Below are 18,248 nucleotides of genomic sequence, written 5' to 3'. Positions count from 1 at the left end.
GTCAGTCATCAATTGATAATTTTCATCTTCAATTCTAGTCAGATTCATTCACATCGTCTTGTCAGTGCTTCTGGTCATCCTGACTGCAAAGTTGGGCTAGCGACTCTCTAATGTTTATTTCAGGATCAGGACTGAAATTACTACTTTCGGATGTTGTCGGTATTTGTTAATTTTCAATGGGTTTTTTTGTTTTTTCGTATAAATGTAATAGAGGATGAGTTGGTCACAAATTTTCCAAGAGCATACTATTATTTTTGTGGGAATTTTTTCTCATGCTTGTGCGAGATCATACGAGGTGTGTGAGTAAAGTAATGAGACTTACTTTTTACTTTTTTTTACAACAATATTATTCCTTTCAAAGTAATTCCCTTGGGCAGCTATACACTGGCAGAGTCGTTGTTCCCACTTGGTAGCAGCGCTGGAAACTGGTAGGGCTTTTAACTAATCGGTCATAGTCTTCTGAATGTTCTCCCAAAATGAGGTTAATGACTTCAAAAATGAGGTCCTTTTAAGACATGTTTCAATTTCGGGAAAAGGAAAAAGTCACAAGGACTCAAATCAGGTGAATTTGGTGGCGGGGGGGGGGGGGTTGGTTGAGGAACTGTAGGAATGCTTTTTGAGGTCAAAAATTCCGTGATGGAAATGGCTGTGTGACACGGGACATTGTCATGATGAAGCATCCACTTGTCTGCAATGTCTGGTCTCACGCGAATCACTTTTCCTGAGCCTTTCAAGGACACCTTTGTAAAACACTTGGTTGACAGTTTGTCCTGGAGGAACAAATTCTTTATGCACGATACCCCTACTGCCAAAAAAGCAAATCGGCATGGTTTTGATCTTGGATTTGCTCATTCGATATTTTTTCGGTCGAGGAGGTGACGGAGTGTGCCACTCTTCGCTTTGCCGCTTTGTTTCAGGATCGTACTCAAATATCCAGGATTCATCACCTGTGATCACACGATTGAAGAATTCTTGGTCATTGTCAATCCTGTCAAGAAGATCAACGCACACGTTTCTTCAATTGTCCTTCTGTTCCGTTGTGAGGTTTCCGGCACCAATTTCGCACAAACCTTTCGCATGTCCAAATCGTCTGTCAAAATTTGATGTACGGTGAAAGTGTTTAAATGTAACTGTTCACTCATCATCCTTATTGTTAAACGACGGTCTGATCTCACAAGAACCCTCACACGCTCAACGTTTTCGTCAGATTTTGAAGTTGAAGGTCTCCCTGCGTGAGGTTGATCTTCAACGTGTTCTCGGCCTTCCAAAAATGATTTGTGCCGGCGGAAACCTTGTGCTCTTGATAAGCAATGTTCCCCATAGGCCTGTTTCAACTTTTCAAAGGTCACATTCACAGATTCCCCAAGTTTAACACAAAACTTGATTGCACAATGTTGCTCTAAATTCCGATGCTCCATTTTCGCAACACACAACAAAAATACAACTTCACTGATGGCGAAACACCTCATGGCTAGCATGTGGGAGGGACGAAGAAACCGGTTTTTTATGTTTGCCGATCACTTTTGCCATTATCATTATCTTTTACAAATTTTTCTATTTTTACAGATTTTTTCAAATCATAAATAGTTGCATGTCCAATTCCGTACAGTGAAGCTTCGTCGTCAGTTTTTTCGCCTTTGTCAAATATATAAAGAATTTCTGCTTTTTGAAATATACTTAGCGTGATGTGTTTGTTTTTGTGGTTTCGAATCTTCAAAACTAAAAACAATGAAGTTTGGGTACTGTTTAAGACACGGAAATCTGGACACTTTAACATAAGGAAAAAAAGACACGTTTAAACGAGTATGACAACTAAACACGGCACTCTGATCGTGCGATATTGAGACGGGTAAAAAGATACTGTAAGAAGTCTAATGCTGTCTTTACAACCCGATACTGTAGAAATGGTCAGCCGGCGGCGCCATTCGCTCAACTGCAGACACAGCTAATGACGCTGTCGGTGACGATCATTGCACTGCATTGCACTGTATTGCACTGCAATTTAAAGTATTCTCGTAACCACAGCTTACTCACTTAAAACATATTCACCACTCGGCCATGGCGTACTGTTTTATCAGTTTTGTGTGTGGTGTGACGGCCTGCATAAAAGTCGTAACAAAAAAAATTTTCGAAATCAGTGTATATTTGCAGAGAAATTTTAAAATAATATATCCAAACCTAACCTACGCTCGCTAACCGTGACTAGCGAGAGTAGGTTAAGTTTGGTTAGATTATATTTATAATTTCTCTTGAAATACCTCCAGATACCCACTGGATTTTTTTAATTTTAAGATATGTAAAAAAAACCTTTCTGCAAGTGGTGATGAACTATGAAAGGAGTTGCAATACAATGTCAAGTTTGTTTTCAAAAGCATAAATTAATGATGGTCAAATTATTAGTAGAATTAAAAAAGAATTTAATGATCTTCTACTGAACAATGACACAATAAAATTGTCCAGTAATATCAATGTATTAAAACATGCCTATTGGCAAGTTATGTATCAATGGATTGGTTGTAAATGACTTGACATAAGGCAATTCACTATGAAAATGGCAAAGCCAGTCTTAGGAATAACAAACAAACTATCATTCAATTATAACCTTTTCTTTGCCTTCTTTACTAAATATAATAGTAACGTCTCAGGTCACTAATCGGACCAAAATGCAGGTATATCAGTCCTACAAGAGTCATTTTTCACTCTGTTTACTGTAGGAGTTGCTGTACTTTGTACATTATTACTGTAGTAATACATCAATAACAATAATAATATAATTAGTAATTATTTAAAGAAAAATTGATCCATGTATGATGATAACTTGCATGCAGAACACCTGAAATACATTGAAGAACGTATCATAAAATTTGAGGCACATGAAGTTAGAATAGACTTCTGTACCATATCTAATAATCTGTTTCCTATAGGTAACTAAGTTTAAACAATTGTAGGTGTTATTACATTTGTATGACTTTTTTCTTAAAGCAAAACCAAAAATAGGTCAACTTTATGCTCAAGTTATTCTATTCACAGTCCCTTCAGGTATGAGTAAAACTTGGCATTCATCATCTTATAATTAAGTAATCTAGAAATGAATTATCGACTCAATTTTTTTTTTTTTTTTTTTGTTTGTGGGCGAAAAACACCTGGGCGTTATCATCGCCCGGAATTTTATTAATAAAAGGGTAAAATAACTCCAAAACAATAAAGCTTATAAAGTAATTGACTTGCAGAACTGTAATACTAGAAAATTATTATTTTTTAAATACACAGAACTGAACTTAAACTAATCATAAATTGTAGTTAGATTAAATGTTTTTAATCCCTGTTGCACTGCTGTTTTAACAGAATTCATTGCTGCAGAATTTTTGAATCAGAAAGTTTGCTTGTGTAAGCAGGCTTATCTATCAAATAATCTGATTCAGGTTAAGCAATATTTTGAAAAAAAGTGCTTATAGTGTCTTTAACTTAATAAGTGAACTTCATATTTATTTTTATATGCCAAGAGAAGGATACCTCTAAGCACAGTTATTGTAATCTGCGATGACCATCACACCTGCTTTTTTCTCAAAATAAGGGCTAGTATGATGGAAATGAAATGAATTAATAGCATGTTAAAGATAAAAGAATGCAGCTCTGATTCACAGGAGAAGACAAATAAATTCACAATATTTACTAATAATGACCTCATGGATTAACATACATTCCTGAGATATGTGGAAGTGTATCATTCTTCAGCATGTGAGTTGGATGGGCTTAATAACTGAACACAAAAACTAAATTAACTTAAACTTAAAAAACATAAGCCGAAGAAATTAGTAAGCAATAGTCTGATCTTGCACCCACTGTTCTGCTATTACACCATTAAGTATTGGGTACTTTCCAAGAAAATACACAATATCTTCTTTCTCCCCAAAAATTACACTGCAAGCGTTGAAGATGTACATTTTCCCAACCAGGGCCAAAATGTAAATGGCAAATATATCTACTAAAGAATTTAAAAAAATACATTTTTACTAAACCTAACCTTAAAATAATGACGTCTCGTAAGCCCTTCTTCTGCTTATTAACTAAAACAGTGTGCTCTGTTTGCATGTGAATAACATCTGTTTCTAAATTCACTTTCCTTACATCTAATCAACCGGTATAACAGTTCTATACACTGCCCAACACCCATTTATACCATTACTCGATTCACATTTATACCTCTCAGCCAAAGACATCTACTCCTAGTACCATCCTATCCAGCCAGCTCTCAGTAGTTTTCATAGCTGGAATATGTAGCCGTCGATGATCTAGTAGGACTAATATTTTCAATACATAGCTTTAATGTACGAGAGGTTATGTCTAAAGTAAAGACCGTTTCATTGTAAAATGAAATGTTTTATTTCACTTTAACTACATACCTTGTACTACTTATCTGTATAATCGCCACACGAATTAAGACATTTATCGTAGCGATACACCAGCTTCAATATACCCTCGTCGCATTTTGCTGCCGCCACTCATGAACATCATTTTTAAGTTCATTGTCACCCGCGAATTGCTTACCATTCAAAATTATTTCAATTTCTCAAACAAATGGTAATCAGAAGGAGCTAAGTCCGGACTATATGGTGGGTGATTGTAAATTTCCCATCCAAATGTTGACAGTAAATCACGCAACATGTGGACGTGCATTTTCATGCAGAAGTACGACCCCGTCGGTCAGCCGTCCATGTTGCCGATTTTGAATGGCGCGCCGTAACGTATGTAGAATTACGCAGTATCTGCATTTATAGTCGTTCCATTTGGAATGAAATCAATCAGCAGTATGCCAAACCGATCCTAATAGACTGTGGCCATCAGTTTGCGTCCAAATGGCTGTGGCTTGACCTTCGTTGGTTTGGTTGACGATTAAGGATAACGCCATTCATTTGACTGCCGTTTTCTCTCTGGCGTGTAATACGAAATCCACGTTTCATCGCCGGCAACAACCGAATTAAAGAACTCGTCACCTTTTTCTGTCCATCGCATCAAAAATTCCAAAGCAGTCCCATTCGGATTTTTTGTGACTTTCCGTCTCAAAACGTGCGGCACCCAACGTGCACAAACCTTTCTGAAACCTAAATGGTCATGAACAATGCGACCGATAACAGCTCTTGAAACATCAGGAAAAAGAAGGGCCAGGTCGGAAATCGTTGAGCGACGATCTTTTCTGATTTCATCATCGACACGTTTCAACAAGTCCTCGGTGTTTATCGAGGGCCTCCCCGAACGTTCTTAATCATGCACATTAATTCTGTTATTTCTAAACCTTTCACACCATTTTCGGAAGTTTCTTTCATTCATTACATTATCACCGTACACAGCAACCGACTGTATCAATTTCAGCCGGCTTAACGTTCTGATGGTTTAAAAAACGTATGACTCCACGTATTTCAGTCAGCGGCAACATCGATTTTCCTATTCATTTATAACGTAATAATTAACACGTAATCAAAGATACTACAATGTGATAACTTAGAGACAACAATGCAGTGTGTACATTACCAACGTGGCCATGAACGATACAGGTTCGCCAACCTTAAGGAGAGAAATTTCCCAGCGGTCTTTACTTTAGAGATATCCTTCGTAATTTAAGAATGTAACAAAATAAAAATTTTTTTTTTTATAAAATCATTATAGGGTCTCTAAAGACTGTACCCCTACACCTGCTCACCTCCTATTGCTCGTGATAATGAATAAAAAAATTCAAATTTACTTAATATTTCATGCAGAGGTCCTGAGTTTGAATTCCGGTTAGGCATGGCATCTTTTCATATGCTACAGTTTTCAGCGGGCTAATGACCGTAGCTGTTGATGCTCGCTCTTTCATAACAAAAACAACTATATATTAAGATCACATATTAGGTAACTTTTACACTTCCAAGTGTACAAAATGTAATAATTACCTTACAATCATTCCAAAATGCATAAAAGGTGATCAGGTAATACCCAAGTATTTATAATCATCACTTGAATTTTTTCCCTTCTCCAAAACCATTTCTCATGTGGAGTTAAGCGAAATAATTTTATCCTGATTTGTAGAAAGACTCCATTTTTCGCAATAATCCTTTAAATTTCTTTTGCAGTCCTAAAGAACTGTTGACGCTAAAGTACCAGATCGTTGGTGTACAGCAAGGGTAAATCTATCCACACACTTTTCAGAAAATGTACTTACGGAAGGTACAGTAATTTTAGGTATGAAGTAATTGGCTGGCCTCCGTGACACGAGTGGTAGTGTCTCAGCCTTTCATCTGGAGGTCCCGGGTTCGAATCCTGGCATTTTCACATGCTACAAAAATTGTCATTCATCTCATCTGCTGAAGCAATACCTAACAGAGGTTAAAAAAAAATACTAAGTAATTACATTGTCTAATAGTGAAACAAAAAAAATCCTTCCTAAACCACAAAAGGTCTTAAAATTCTGTTAGGCCTTGATTACACAAACACCTGCATATCTTTATGTAATTCCCTTAAAGCCTGCTTGATGTTCATTAATTACATTATTTCTACCTATCTAGCAGATATTCCCTCTAAATTGTTTGTATTTGCCAGATTATGGATATTTTCAGCGAAAAGTTTAGCAGACCTACATTTTTTTTTGAAAGTTCTTCTTACTGTCAGGATTTTGTTTATAGCTCAAAACATAATTTTTAAGGAAATTTAATGAACGACCTTGCTTGCCACCTAGCAGTTGAGATGTAAATTTATCAATTAATACTTGTACTGATTTTTTAAAAAACTGGTAATATGCAATTAAGGAAGTACTATATCTTACAGGAGGCACTTAATGAAGTTTAAGTTTCTAGCTTTAAGCTGGTGAAATAACAGCAACCTTCTTCATGCATTCAAAGAGATTTAATAATTTAAAAAGACAGATTGAAGCTTGCAATCCATTGCAAGGGAAGTCTTGTTTGTTTCTTCTCCAGGACAATGCTTGCCCCACATTGTTGGATGAAAATCTTCCCCAAATGTAATACTGTACAATATTGTCTATTCTGCCAGCCATCATAAGAATATTTACAAGAGAAAGAATGCTTCAGTCGAGTTGAATTTTCTCCCTCTTTAAGATCACTAAATCTAGCAAGGGTTGTCAATATATAACCAAAGACTCTTCTGTAATCAAGAAGCTTCCTAAACACTGGAATAAGTACTTTACAGTAGAAAGAGATTACTTTAAAGCCTTTTCATGAATCAGAACTGATTCATGAGGGTTTCAAATAATAATACTGGCCTGGGTATCCTATCATGCTTATTGCATGCTAGCCTTGAGATTGTTAAAATGCTTAATTTTTAAAAATAAAACATGTATAATTAATTGGTTAAAAAAATATAAGCACTACTATGTACTACTTTAATCAGCTAATCATGGTGTTTTCCACAGATTCAAAAAAGCGTAGAGAATGCTTTAAAAGCTACAGTCTTAAGTATGAAAATAGAAGTAGAAAAACGTGAGAAAGAAAGCAAAGATTTAAAGAAAATGTACTTAGAGAAGGTACAGTAATTTTAAGTACTAAGTAGTTATATTAATTGTCTAATAGTGAAAACTTTATGTAATAATTTACTCAAACTTATCTGACTGGTAGGATTTATTTAAGATTTAACATGAAACAGGTGCATAGTTTTATTTAAATCAGTGAATAAATTATATACCAGACAAATCATGTCATGTGTTACTCCATGCATGAAACAACTTAGCAGCTGTTCCAGTGGAACTGCCAAAAATTACCTGGAGGGATCAAGGAACACTATTGGCAATGTTGATTAAAACTGTCTCACAAAATTAAAAAGTAGGTAATTGCCATAAAAAAAATTCTAAATAATATTAAGATAGTTAAATGAAACACTGATTTGGCTTTCCTCTTGATAGAATTGTCAATTCATTAATTGGTGTCAAGGTTTGGCATTTTATCTATTTTTTATTGCACAGAGTATATAAATTCAGTATACTGTTTAACAGATACCTTGATTTGGCTGCTTTCAGCTTAGAGGACTATGCTTGTTGCTGTACTCAATAAATGGAAGGTATCTGATTAAGATAAGCAATTATTATTCTTACAAATTATATGAATATTTGATCACGAAAGACTCAAGGAATACCTCGACAAGCCACAAAATTGTGGCTCTTAACTTTCATATCATTCAGATTACTATTATTATATGAAATTTTTGTTAATAATGAAGTAACTTTTCATTTTCCCAAATTAAATTTGACTATTTCAAATCCTCCTTGTCAATGTGGGATTGTGAAAAACTGCAGGATGACTTTAAATTTGTGCAAAAGTCAGGCAGAAATCATCAATGTTAAAAAATTTGACCACTGGTTCAAAAGTTTGAACATTCACATGGCATTAAACATCATGAATAGCTGGATAAGAAAACAATTCAAATATACCTTTATCTAAAGTACAGCATATATATTTTTGAAAAGTTTTACCAGTTAGAGAAAAGAGGCATTTGTAAACTGGTGTATTTAAGAGCTCTGAAAGTTGATCTCAATAGGTCGGCTCAGAAGAGCTGGTGTGGTTTGTAAGCTCCTAGAGTTAACAGCAATGATTGAGCCAGCTTGGTAGAGGTTCTTAAAAGGAACAGTTTGGGTAGCCATCTAGTGGGCTAATTTGAAAGTCTGACTAGTATGATCACCATGACGAAATAAACCAATAAATAAATTCAGCTCCCCAAGTAAAATTTTTATTTAGATAGTGATATTGCTTTATGATGTCTATGTGCACAGGGATTATAAGATTTATTATTAATGCTCAGTATTTTATTTAGATGTCATAAATCAAAACGATATTGTTGGATCTTGTTGCAGATGAATACTTGCATTCATCTTTAATAACAAAGAGATCTTTACATAAATTCGTAAAACATTATAACACTTTAAAATCATTTTCTTTCTGAGCTAATTGGCATTACTTCTCAGTGGAATTATTGGTAATTGTTTCACTGGCAATTGCTTCTTTAGTAGAACATTACCAGTAATTCCAGTGAAGAAGATGTTAATTAGCTCTGAAAGTCAAAATTTCCAGTGCTTGTCAAAACTAATCATTTAATAGTTTTCATTTAATTGTGCAACCAAAATTAAATAGCCGGTAACTTATATGGTTTTTTATGTGATAACGTTTTCATATTATCTTTATATAGTTTAAAAGTTTTGTTTCACAATTACAAAAACTTACGTTTACTACAATGAGGCTCAAAAAATTATAAAATGTCTGACCACTAAAAATTGGTTTATTTTTTGGTTTTTTTCATTGTAATGTCTATTTAATATCAAATCTTCTTTTAAAACCCTAAATAATTTTTTTTGTTACATGTGAATATAATATGTAGAATAAGAAAGATGCAAACAATATGCAACTGAACTCTTTTTATTTGCAATCAATAAATTAAAAAATTGTGGGACCATTTTGAATGATTTTGTTGTTTTCATCTTTTGTTTGGTAAAATACATGTAGAGATACACATTACGAGTGTAAAAAGGGTTTTTAAATATCCACCATAATTCATAAGTGCATAAGGCTAAATTTTAAGTAAAGGTATCCTTGACCAGACAGTAGGTCAGCATGCAAGCTGGTCATAATTTCGATTACTGTTAAGGGTTTGCTATTTTTTACAGCCACTTAACATTTTCATGCTTATTAAAATATTTAAGTATCATGCAAGGTCATAAGTACAAAAATAAATATAGATTCCTGTTCATAGAAACTGTTCACAAAATTTTAATGGGTAATTTTACCCATTATATGAAACACTTCATTATCCTACTTTATATAAATAGCAAGTATTATTTACTAATTATTGGTGGCAACAATAAAAAATTTTTATTTTTACAGAAAATACAGGTAGACAAATGCAAAGTAGATCTCAATAAATATAAGATGCAAGTAAAAGATAAAATGGAAGAAAACAAAACAAACAAAAACATAAATAAAAATAGGATCTTGCCAAAACTGCAAGATAAAAAAAAATCAGCAAGTGATGTAACACAGTTGAAGATAGTGGTTCCTAAATTTTGATAGGTAAAAAATAAGTAGCCCAACAATGTTAATAAATGTAAATATAAAAGACTGCCCTTTGTCAAAAATGGGCAATTGTATTATTTGTGTGAAAATGCAATATAAAAAATTAAATGAATAACTTGAATAACTTAGAAAGGAAAGAATTTATGGTCATTTCATTAATTTATAATGTTAAAATTTATAATGTTAAAATTTATAATGTTAAATTTTTAAAAATATGTTTATATTTATTTTTGTATTTGGTATTCTGAATAAATTTTATTTATATTTTTATATTTGGTGTGTGAATAAAAATGATTACTTACATTAGTATTGTGGTACTGTTTTTTTGTTTAGTATGCACACACACACACACACACACACACACACACACACACACACACACACACACACATTATATATATATATATTATATATATACAGAAAGTCAATTTTTAGGACATTAATTAAGGGAAAGAATTAGTGGTTTTATGGTTTTTGACCTGAAAGGTTCCAGAACCACGACTACAGTAGTTTTTGACAAATCTGGGGTAAAAAACCCTGTCTCTTATGTTTGACATACAATAACTTTGTTAATTGATTAATAAAAACAAAAAAAAAATTTAACAGAACCTACAGAGAATTTAATTCTGAACAAAATGTTGTTATACAAGTTGAATAAAACAAAGAATAGTTAGAAAAATTCAAATATTATTTAGAAACAGTAGGCCTACATTTGTTATAAAAGTACTTATTTAATGTAAACCAAAACCAAACTTTTATTGGTGATTTAAGTAATTTGTAAAAACAAAATTTACTGTTAAAAAATTTAAAAAGAATTACACAATTGTAAAATAAAAATAAATACAAATTACTTGATAATGTTTTTATTAGTGGGTAGTTTTTCGATTAATGAAATTAATCAAAAAGTAGGCAAAAAAAACAGCTGAACAGCTGAACAGCAATGCACAATACTGTATCAGTGTTTAAATCATTGAATGAGGTAAATTAAGTGCATTGGGTAATATGCTGTCATTAGAAAAGGTTTTCTGTGAATTTTTGTATGCATGTGATCAAATTTGCCACTGAAGTAATGGCATACTTATTTACAACAGAGGAATACACTGATATGGTATTCATTTTTGGTGTGTAATGGTAATGCTACAGTAGAGTATGAGATACATTTTTCAAATCGCAGGAGTCCAGATTCCAAAATAATTAGTATGACTTTTCGCAATCTTCAGGAAACAGATTCACTACCTAAATATGTGTATGAGCCAGTGAATAAACTTACTAAATTATATTTATTTATGAAAATAAACAAAAAAGCAATGTGTATTGCATTGATATGCATGCAATAATATAAACCAATCAATAAATAATAATCAATAATATAGCCAATAAATGAATGATCTGCCAAATACAACGCTGTTATTTATAAAATTATTGATGCACTCCATGCATCAGTACATGACATCTTTCTGACTGGATCAGAGTTTTGCATTCAATATTTTGGAGGACACTTAAACAAAGCTAATTTTATCCTTATCATAAACAGCCAGTTCAATATCTACACCCAGGAGATGAGATGGTCCACGTTGTTTGGAGTTCTGCGGCTGGTGGAATATGCTTTGAATAAGTTCTACAGCTGGAGGAATACAAATCGATGACTCTACAAGTACGTTTTGTTTACTGATGAGGCATTCACTTGAGATGCCATCAACAATTTAGGCAATGGGCATACATATTTCCTCCTGGCCACTTAAATGCTGAGGTCTACTTGCACTTTCTCCAAGCTTGAAAATGTTCCTCTAGCGTTGGGACGCAAAGTATACTTTCAGCATGATGGTGTGTCTTTCCACTTCTCTTATGCCATTTACAATTACTTAAATCATCATTTCCCTGAGAAATGGGTCATCGTGGGGTCTAAATTTCTGGCCACCAAGATTGTCTGATCTAACACCTTTAGATTTTTGCGTCTGGATGGATGAAATGTTGTATACAAAACAAAAATACATTCTTGTGAGGAATTAAAATGTCTGCATTATGGATGTGGCTGATTAACTTAAGGACAGGCCTGAATAACTAAAAAGAGCAACAAATTTTAGGGCATGTTTATATGAACTTCATATATACAACTGCTCTATTTGTATGGTGTGGACTTGAGAAATTGATATTTTTTACCAAAAATATCCTTATATATCATTATCATAATGTGAACTTTTAAGCTGTAAATTACCAACATGTATGTTGGTATTGCTCATCAAAATTTAGAAAGTACAAACAAATAGATGTCTAACAATTGTACCTGGGTTATCTGATGTAGTGTTAGTACATCATTGCTGCTAATTGTACATTGTAGGGATAGTGAACTAAGACAGGATGGTATTGGTTACAAGAAACCACTCATTGGTTCTGATATCTATTCTCATCTTGCATGTTAAATGAGCTTTCTAAACTTCAACAATACCACATTGGTGCAGATCGACCTGTTGCTTAAATAACAAATTACATCCAATTCATCAAACGTTTTGTAGCATACAGACTGACATTTTTATGAAATATGCAGATATATATTATCATTTTTAAATCTGTGCAAAAGTCTAGCTTTAGGTGAAGCATTCAATTTTTTCACCAGAAGGCAGCAATACTCATGCTTTTGCAAATGACTCCTTACTCTAGAGCATGGTAACTTATAATGGGAGGAAGAACGAGAATAAATGACGTTAGCTAGCTTGAATGGTTGGATAAGAAAAATTCAAATATATCTGTACAGTATATATATCCTGAGAAGTGTACCAGTTAGTGACAAGAGGTATGTTCTAGACAAATTCTTTTCAGACTGATCTCAATAGGCTGGCTCAGTAAAGGTGGGTCTGTGAATGTTAACATCTCTGGCACTCATCTGGCACACAATTTTTCAGTCAAAACCTCATAAATCAAAGAACCATCAGTAAATATTAGACAATTGTGACATGGAGAAGTGCCAATTTTCTCAAAATCATCCATTTTCACACTGATTACTGGCTATTACTTTATTTATCATGAATGTTCATTTGTCTTTAGCGTTACTCATAACATCTGGCTTATAAACATCAAAATTTACCTTGCCTATGAATTTCAGCCACAGAATTGATTTTTGGCATAAAAAAATGAATTACTGCTTGTACTTCGCCCTTGAAGGGATCATAAATTGCAGCACTTGTAAGTAGATAAATATAAACAAGATGACTAAACTACTATTGCTAACACCTGACTTATGATTGAAATAACTGAGCTAAGCAGAGCGACCATAATTTAGTGATAGTGAAGTGTAGATTGGTGTTTAAAAACCTGAAGAAAAGGTGTCAGATGAATCGGTGGAATTTAAAGAAAAGGAGGTAAAGAAGATTTTTGAAGAAGTCTGAGTAAAAAAGATAAGGTAGAAAATGTAGAAGAAGAATGGGAGAATGTTAAAAAGGAAATTCTTAAATCAGCGAAGCGAACTTAGGTGCAACACAGTAGCTGTGACAGCAGCTCCTTTGCTGCTGTCACCACTACCACCAAGTCAGGCTCAGTAGATCTGGATTAACTTGTTTGTTTAGAAAGAGTTCTACTCCAGATGTTGATTGAGGACATTTTTCAAAAATCAAAAGAAATTTCAGTTTTGTTGTAAGTTGTATCACAGCTAGAGAAAGCATAGATTATTTACTATTACTTATAAATAAATAATTGACTAAAATATAAGAAAATAACATGTAAAATAAATATAAATAAAGTTTCTATACACTTATGTACCTCAATGACCCTTTAGTTGGTTCACTTTAAAGTGCTAAAATATCTCAAAAAATAAAGAAAATTACAAACATTAGTAGATGAAATTATTTGATAAGAAAAGGTATATGAAAAAGCTGTGATATAAATTGTTCACTAGGTAAACAGAAAAAAGTTATGCTTTGATAGCATTCATCCCTTAAGTTTTTATTTATTTTCGTTTGACTTTTATTAAAAAAAAAGTAACAACAAAAAGTTAATAAAAGTTGTAGATAATATTATCTACAAAAAAGCACTTTTAAAATAAATTTCTGAAGGAGTTATAGTTTTTAAGATAAATTAAAAAATTGGTTAAACCCTTACTTTCAAGATGGCGGCTGAAAAATTCAAGTACCACAAAAATACAAATATAAATATTCAGGTTTGACCCTTTTTACACAATGAAAGAAAAACATGTTAAAAATTTTTTGAAAATGTAAACCGAAGGGAGGCAGTGCAAAAGAACAAAAAATATATTTTAGCTTTAAGTGGGGGGGGGGGGGTTTACTCCACCACATTAAAAAATTTTGAAAAAATTAATTTTATCTGGCTTGAAAGCCAGATTTGAAAAGAATTAGTTTCATCAGTCCTGAGATGTAAGACCCAAAAGCAGTCAACATATGTGTGAAAAATCAATAATTATGTATATTAAAAATATACATATGTTATTTTGCTTTTTTTGATGAATTAGTTTAACCCTAAAACATGAAAATTTGCAAAAAATATGATACCCCATTTTTGATATGATTAGTATTTTTCCTCTTTTTTTTGTTCATGTTTTTACTTTTTTGTCCTACCTTTATTCGCCAACAACAAACTTATGAACTTTTTCTTCATTGATAATTGTGGATGTTTCCATTCCATAATTTCCCATGTACTCAGAGACTTGAGATACCTACATTTCATCACCAGTGATGATTCAAATATATATTTATATATATATATTTTTAATATATATTTAAATATATGAAGGTGGCACACCTTCATTGTTCACTTAATTATGTAGCATTCAATTGTTTTAGGACTCGCCCTGAAGAACCTATGAATTTTAACTCTAGTGTGGGTCATTTCATAGGCAGAACTTGATTAATTTATAAACCATTTGCCACTTCATCACTATTCACTTTTTCTCTCTTTCAGAGTCACATTACATACTCGCTCAATGTTGTCATTACACCTTCTTCATACATAACACTTGTGGTTTTTTCAATCTTTCAATCTACTCATAGACATTGATGTGGTAAACCCTGTTTCCATGTTGCTAACAAATTTAGGTAGAAATGTGTTCTACCTAAATATTTCATCCCTGATACACTTAATGCTACAGAAAAACCAGATTACTGAACGCTGCTATTCCGATACAAATGGAAAGCAGAGTGGCCATTATTAATTTTATTTTTGTGACTATAGAACTGACTTATCAATGACAAATCTTTGCAGAACTCAGTCAAAAACACAAATGCAAATACATTGTGGATGTATGGTGTTGTAGATGTACCATGCATGTTATGTTATCTTACAGCTATGTAATTTAAAGAGAAGTTTTTTTTAAATAGATATTTCAATTTTAAATACTAGGATCTCTTCCAGTATAACTTTTCATAATAAAATTGCTTTTAAATTTTACATAATTAAATTAAGTACTTTTTTGTAATTTAAAAACAGAAAACATATGAGATATGTTTTAAAGTAAGGGTCATTTTGAATTTGCTGCCTATATACACTATGTAAATAGATAGCCATTTGACTGGTTTGATGCAGCTCTCCAAGATTCCCTATCTAGTGCTAGTCGTTTCATTTTGGTATACCCCTACTTCCTAGATCCCTAACAATTTGTTTTACAAATGTAGGCTACCTGCACAATTTTTCCCTTCTACCTGTTCATCCTATATTAAAGCAATCAGTATGCCTTAATATGTGGCCTATAAGTCTGTCTCTTCTTTTAACTATATTTTTTATTAAAAAGTAAATATTCGATTTTTATTTCGTTTCTGTTAACGCAAAATATATAAATAATAACAAGATGGCGGCTTGACATTATTAAAAAGTAAATATTGGATTTTTATTTCGTTAATGTTAACGCCGCAGTATTTCAATAAAAACAAGATGGTGGCTTGAGATTATTAAAAATTAAATATTCGATTTTTAATCGTTTCTTTTAACAACGCCGTATTTAAATAATAACAAGATGGCGGCTTGACATTATTAAAAATTAAATATTCGATTTTTATTTCGTTTGTTATCGCCGCCATATTTAAATAATAACAAGATGGCGGCTTGACATTATTAAAAATTAAATATTCGATTATTTCGTTTCTGTTATCGCCGCCATATTTAAATAAAAAGATGGCGGCTTGACATTATTAAAAATTAAATATTCGATTTTATTTCGTTTCTGTTATCGCCGCCACATTTAATAATAACAAGATTGCGGCTTGATATTATTAAAAAGTAAATATTCGATTTTTATTTCGTTTCTTTTAAGCTTGACATTATTAAAAATGAAATATTCGATTTTTATTTCATTTATTTTAACACCGCCATTATTTAAAAAATAACAAGATGGCGGCTTGACATTATTAAAAATTAAATATTTATTTCGTTTCTTTTAAGAACGCCATTATTAAATAATAAAAATATGGCGGCTTGACATTATTAAAAATTAAATATTCGATTTTTATTTCGTTTCTTTTTAAAACGCCATATTTAAATAATAGCAAGATGGCGGCTTGACATTATTAAAAAGTAAATATTCGATTTTTATTTCGTTTATTTTAACACCGCCATATTTAAATTAAAACTAGATGGTGGATTGACATTACTAAAAGGTAAATATTCAATTTTAAATTGTATTCTTTTAACAACGCCATACTTAAAAAATAACAAGATGGCGGGATGACTTTATTTAAAAGAAAATATTCGATTTTTATTTCGTCTATTTTAACAATGCCATATTTAAATAACAAAAAGATGGCGGCTTGACATTATTAAAAAGTAAATATTCGAGTTTTAATTCGTTTCTTTTAACAACGCCATTATTAAATAATAACAAGATGGCGGCTTGAGATTATTAAAAATTAAATATTAAATTTTTATTTCGTTTCTTTTAAGAACGCTATATTTAAATAATAACAAGATGGGGGCTTGATATTATTAAAAAATAAATATTCGATTTTTAATTCGTTTTTTTAACAACGCCATATTTAAATAATAAAAATATGGCGGCGGCTTGACGTTATTAAAAATTAGATATTCAATTTTTATTTCGTTTCTTTTAACACCGCCATATTTAAATTATAACAAGATGGCAGATTGACTTTAAAAAAATAAATTATTCGATTTGTATTTCGTTTATTTAACAACGCCATATTTAAATTATAACAACAAGATGGCAGATTGACTTTATTAAAAAATAAATTATATATGCTGTTGATGAGAGTGCAATCATCAACAAACTCGCACCTACCTTAGCTGGCTTAATTGAAAGGATAATTGAAAATAAAATGAAGCCTCTCAGCACTAAAGAACCTGTTAAGCCAAGAATAATTTTACAGCCTCCTGAAGATACATCTCCAAAACAGAAAGTCGCTCCAGTACAGCAGAAAACGGACACTAAACCTGAAATCCAAGTCCGTCTTAGTGAGATTTTAGTTGATGAAAAGAAAGTGACAGCTACAGAGTCTTTTATGGAGGCTCCCAAGCCTCCTGTAACTGAAGTGGCCTCTAAGCCTCAGGGGCCACAAAAAATTTCACAGGGGGGACGAGTGTCCCCCCTTCCACAGGCGGTAACCGGTGCGACCCCGTGTTTGGTGTCGGCCAAGTTGCCGCCCCACAATCGGCGCCTGTAACCGGTGCCGATCCATGCCCGTCGTCGTCGGCGGTCTCCGATTCGGAGACCGGAAGCTTTACGGGCGACGACCTTCTCCACGAACACGATGCTGTTCGTAAGATGGAGAAAAAAAGGATGGCCGAAGGGAAAACCTAGGCTATAATATAATTTAAAATCAGCGAGTCGATAGTACAATGGAACATTAATGGATGTTTTTCAAACATCCATGAGCTCCAACGCTTGGTACATGATGTAGACCCGATTTGTATATGTCTGCAAGAAACGCATTTCCGCCGAAATGAAAATTTTAAATTAAAAGGATTCGATATATTTTAGCGAGATCAACCGCCAAATATTAGAGTTAGAGGTGGAGTAGCGATACTAACATCGACCAGAGCTACCGCCGAAGCTGTTGATCTAAATAGACCTGCAAGCGGTCGCCATTAGAATGAAGCGTCCGTTTCAGGTCACTGTTTGCAGCATATACTTGCCGAATTTTGATTGGAATAAGGATGAAATAGCAAGATTCATTTTTCATCTTGCTCCCCCCACCTGTTTTACTGATGGGTGACTTTAATGCTCATAATTCTCTCTGGGGATCG

General features: G+C 32.8%; 1 protein-coding gene across 1 annotated transcript in view; it reads left to right on the top strand.

Moving 5' to 3' along the window:
- The window catches only part of LOC142317579 (uncharacterized), a 110,750-nt gene extending 100,431 nt beyond the window's left edge, over positions 1–10,319 (top strand). Inside the window, exons 15-16 of the mRNA XM_075354136.1 lie at positions 7,406–7,516; positions 9,861–10,319. Coding sequence (XP_075210251.1) covers positions 7,406–7,516; positions 9,861–10,043 — 294 coding nt within the window. The 3' untranslated portion in view covers positions 10,044–10,319. The remainder of the gene's footprint in view (positions 1–7,405; positions 7,517–9,860) is intronic.
- The last annotated feature ends 7,929 nt before the right edge of the window (positions 10,320–18,248 follow it).

This window comes from Lycorma delicatula, chromosome 1, assembly GCF_047948215.1.
Source record: "Lycorma delicatula isolate Av1 chromosome 1, ASM4794821v1, whole genome shotgun sequence".
NCBI lineage: Eukaryota > Metazoa > Arthropoda > Insecta > Hemiptera > Fulgoridae > Lycorma > Lycorma delicatula.
The sequence above is the reverse complement of the archived record's forward strand: the minus strand, read 5'-3'. Positions and strand labels throughout refer to the sequence as shown.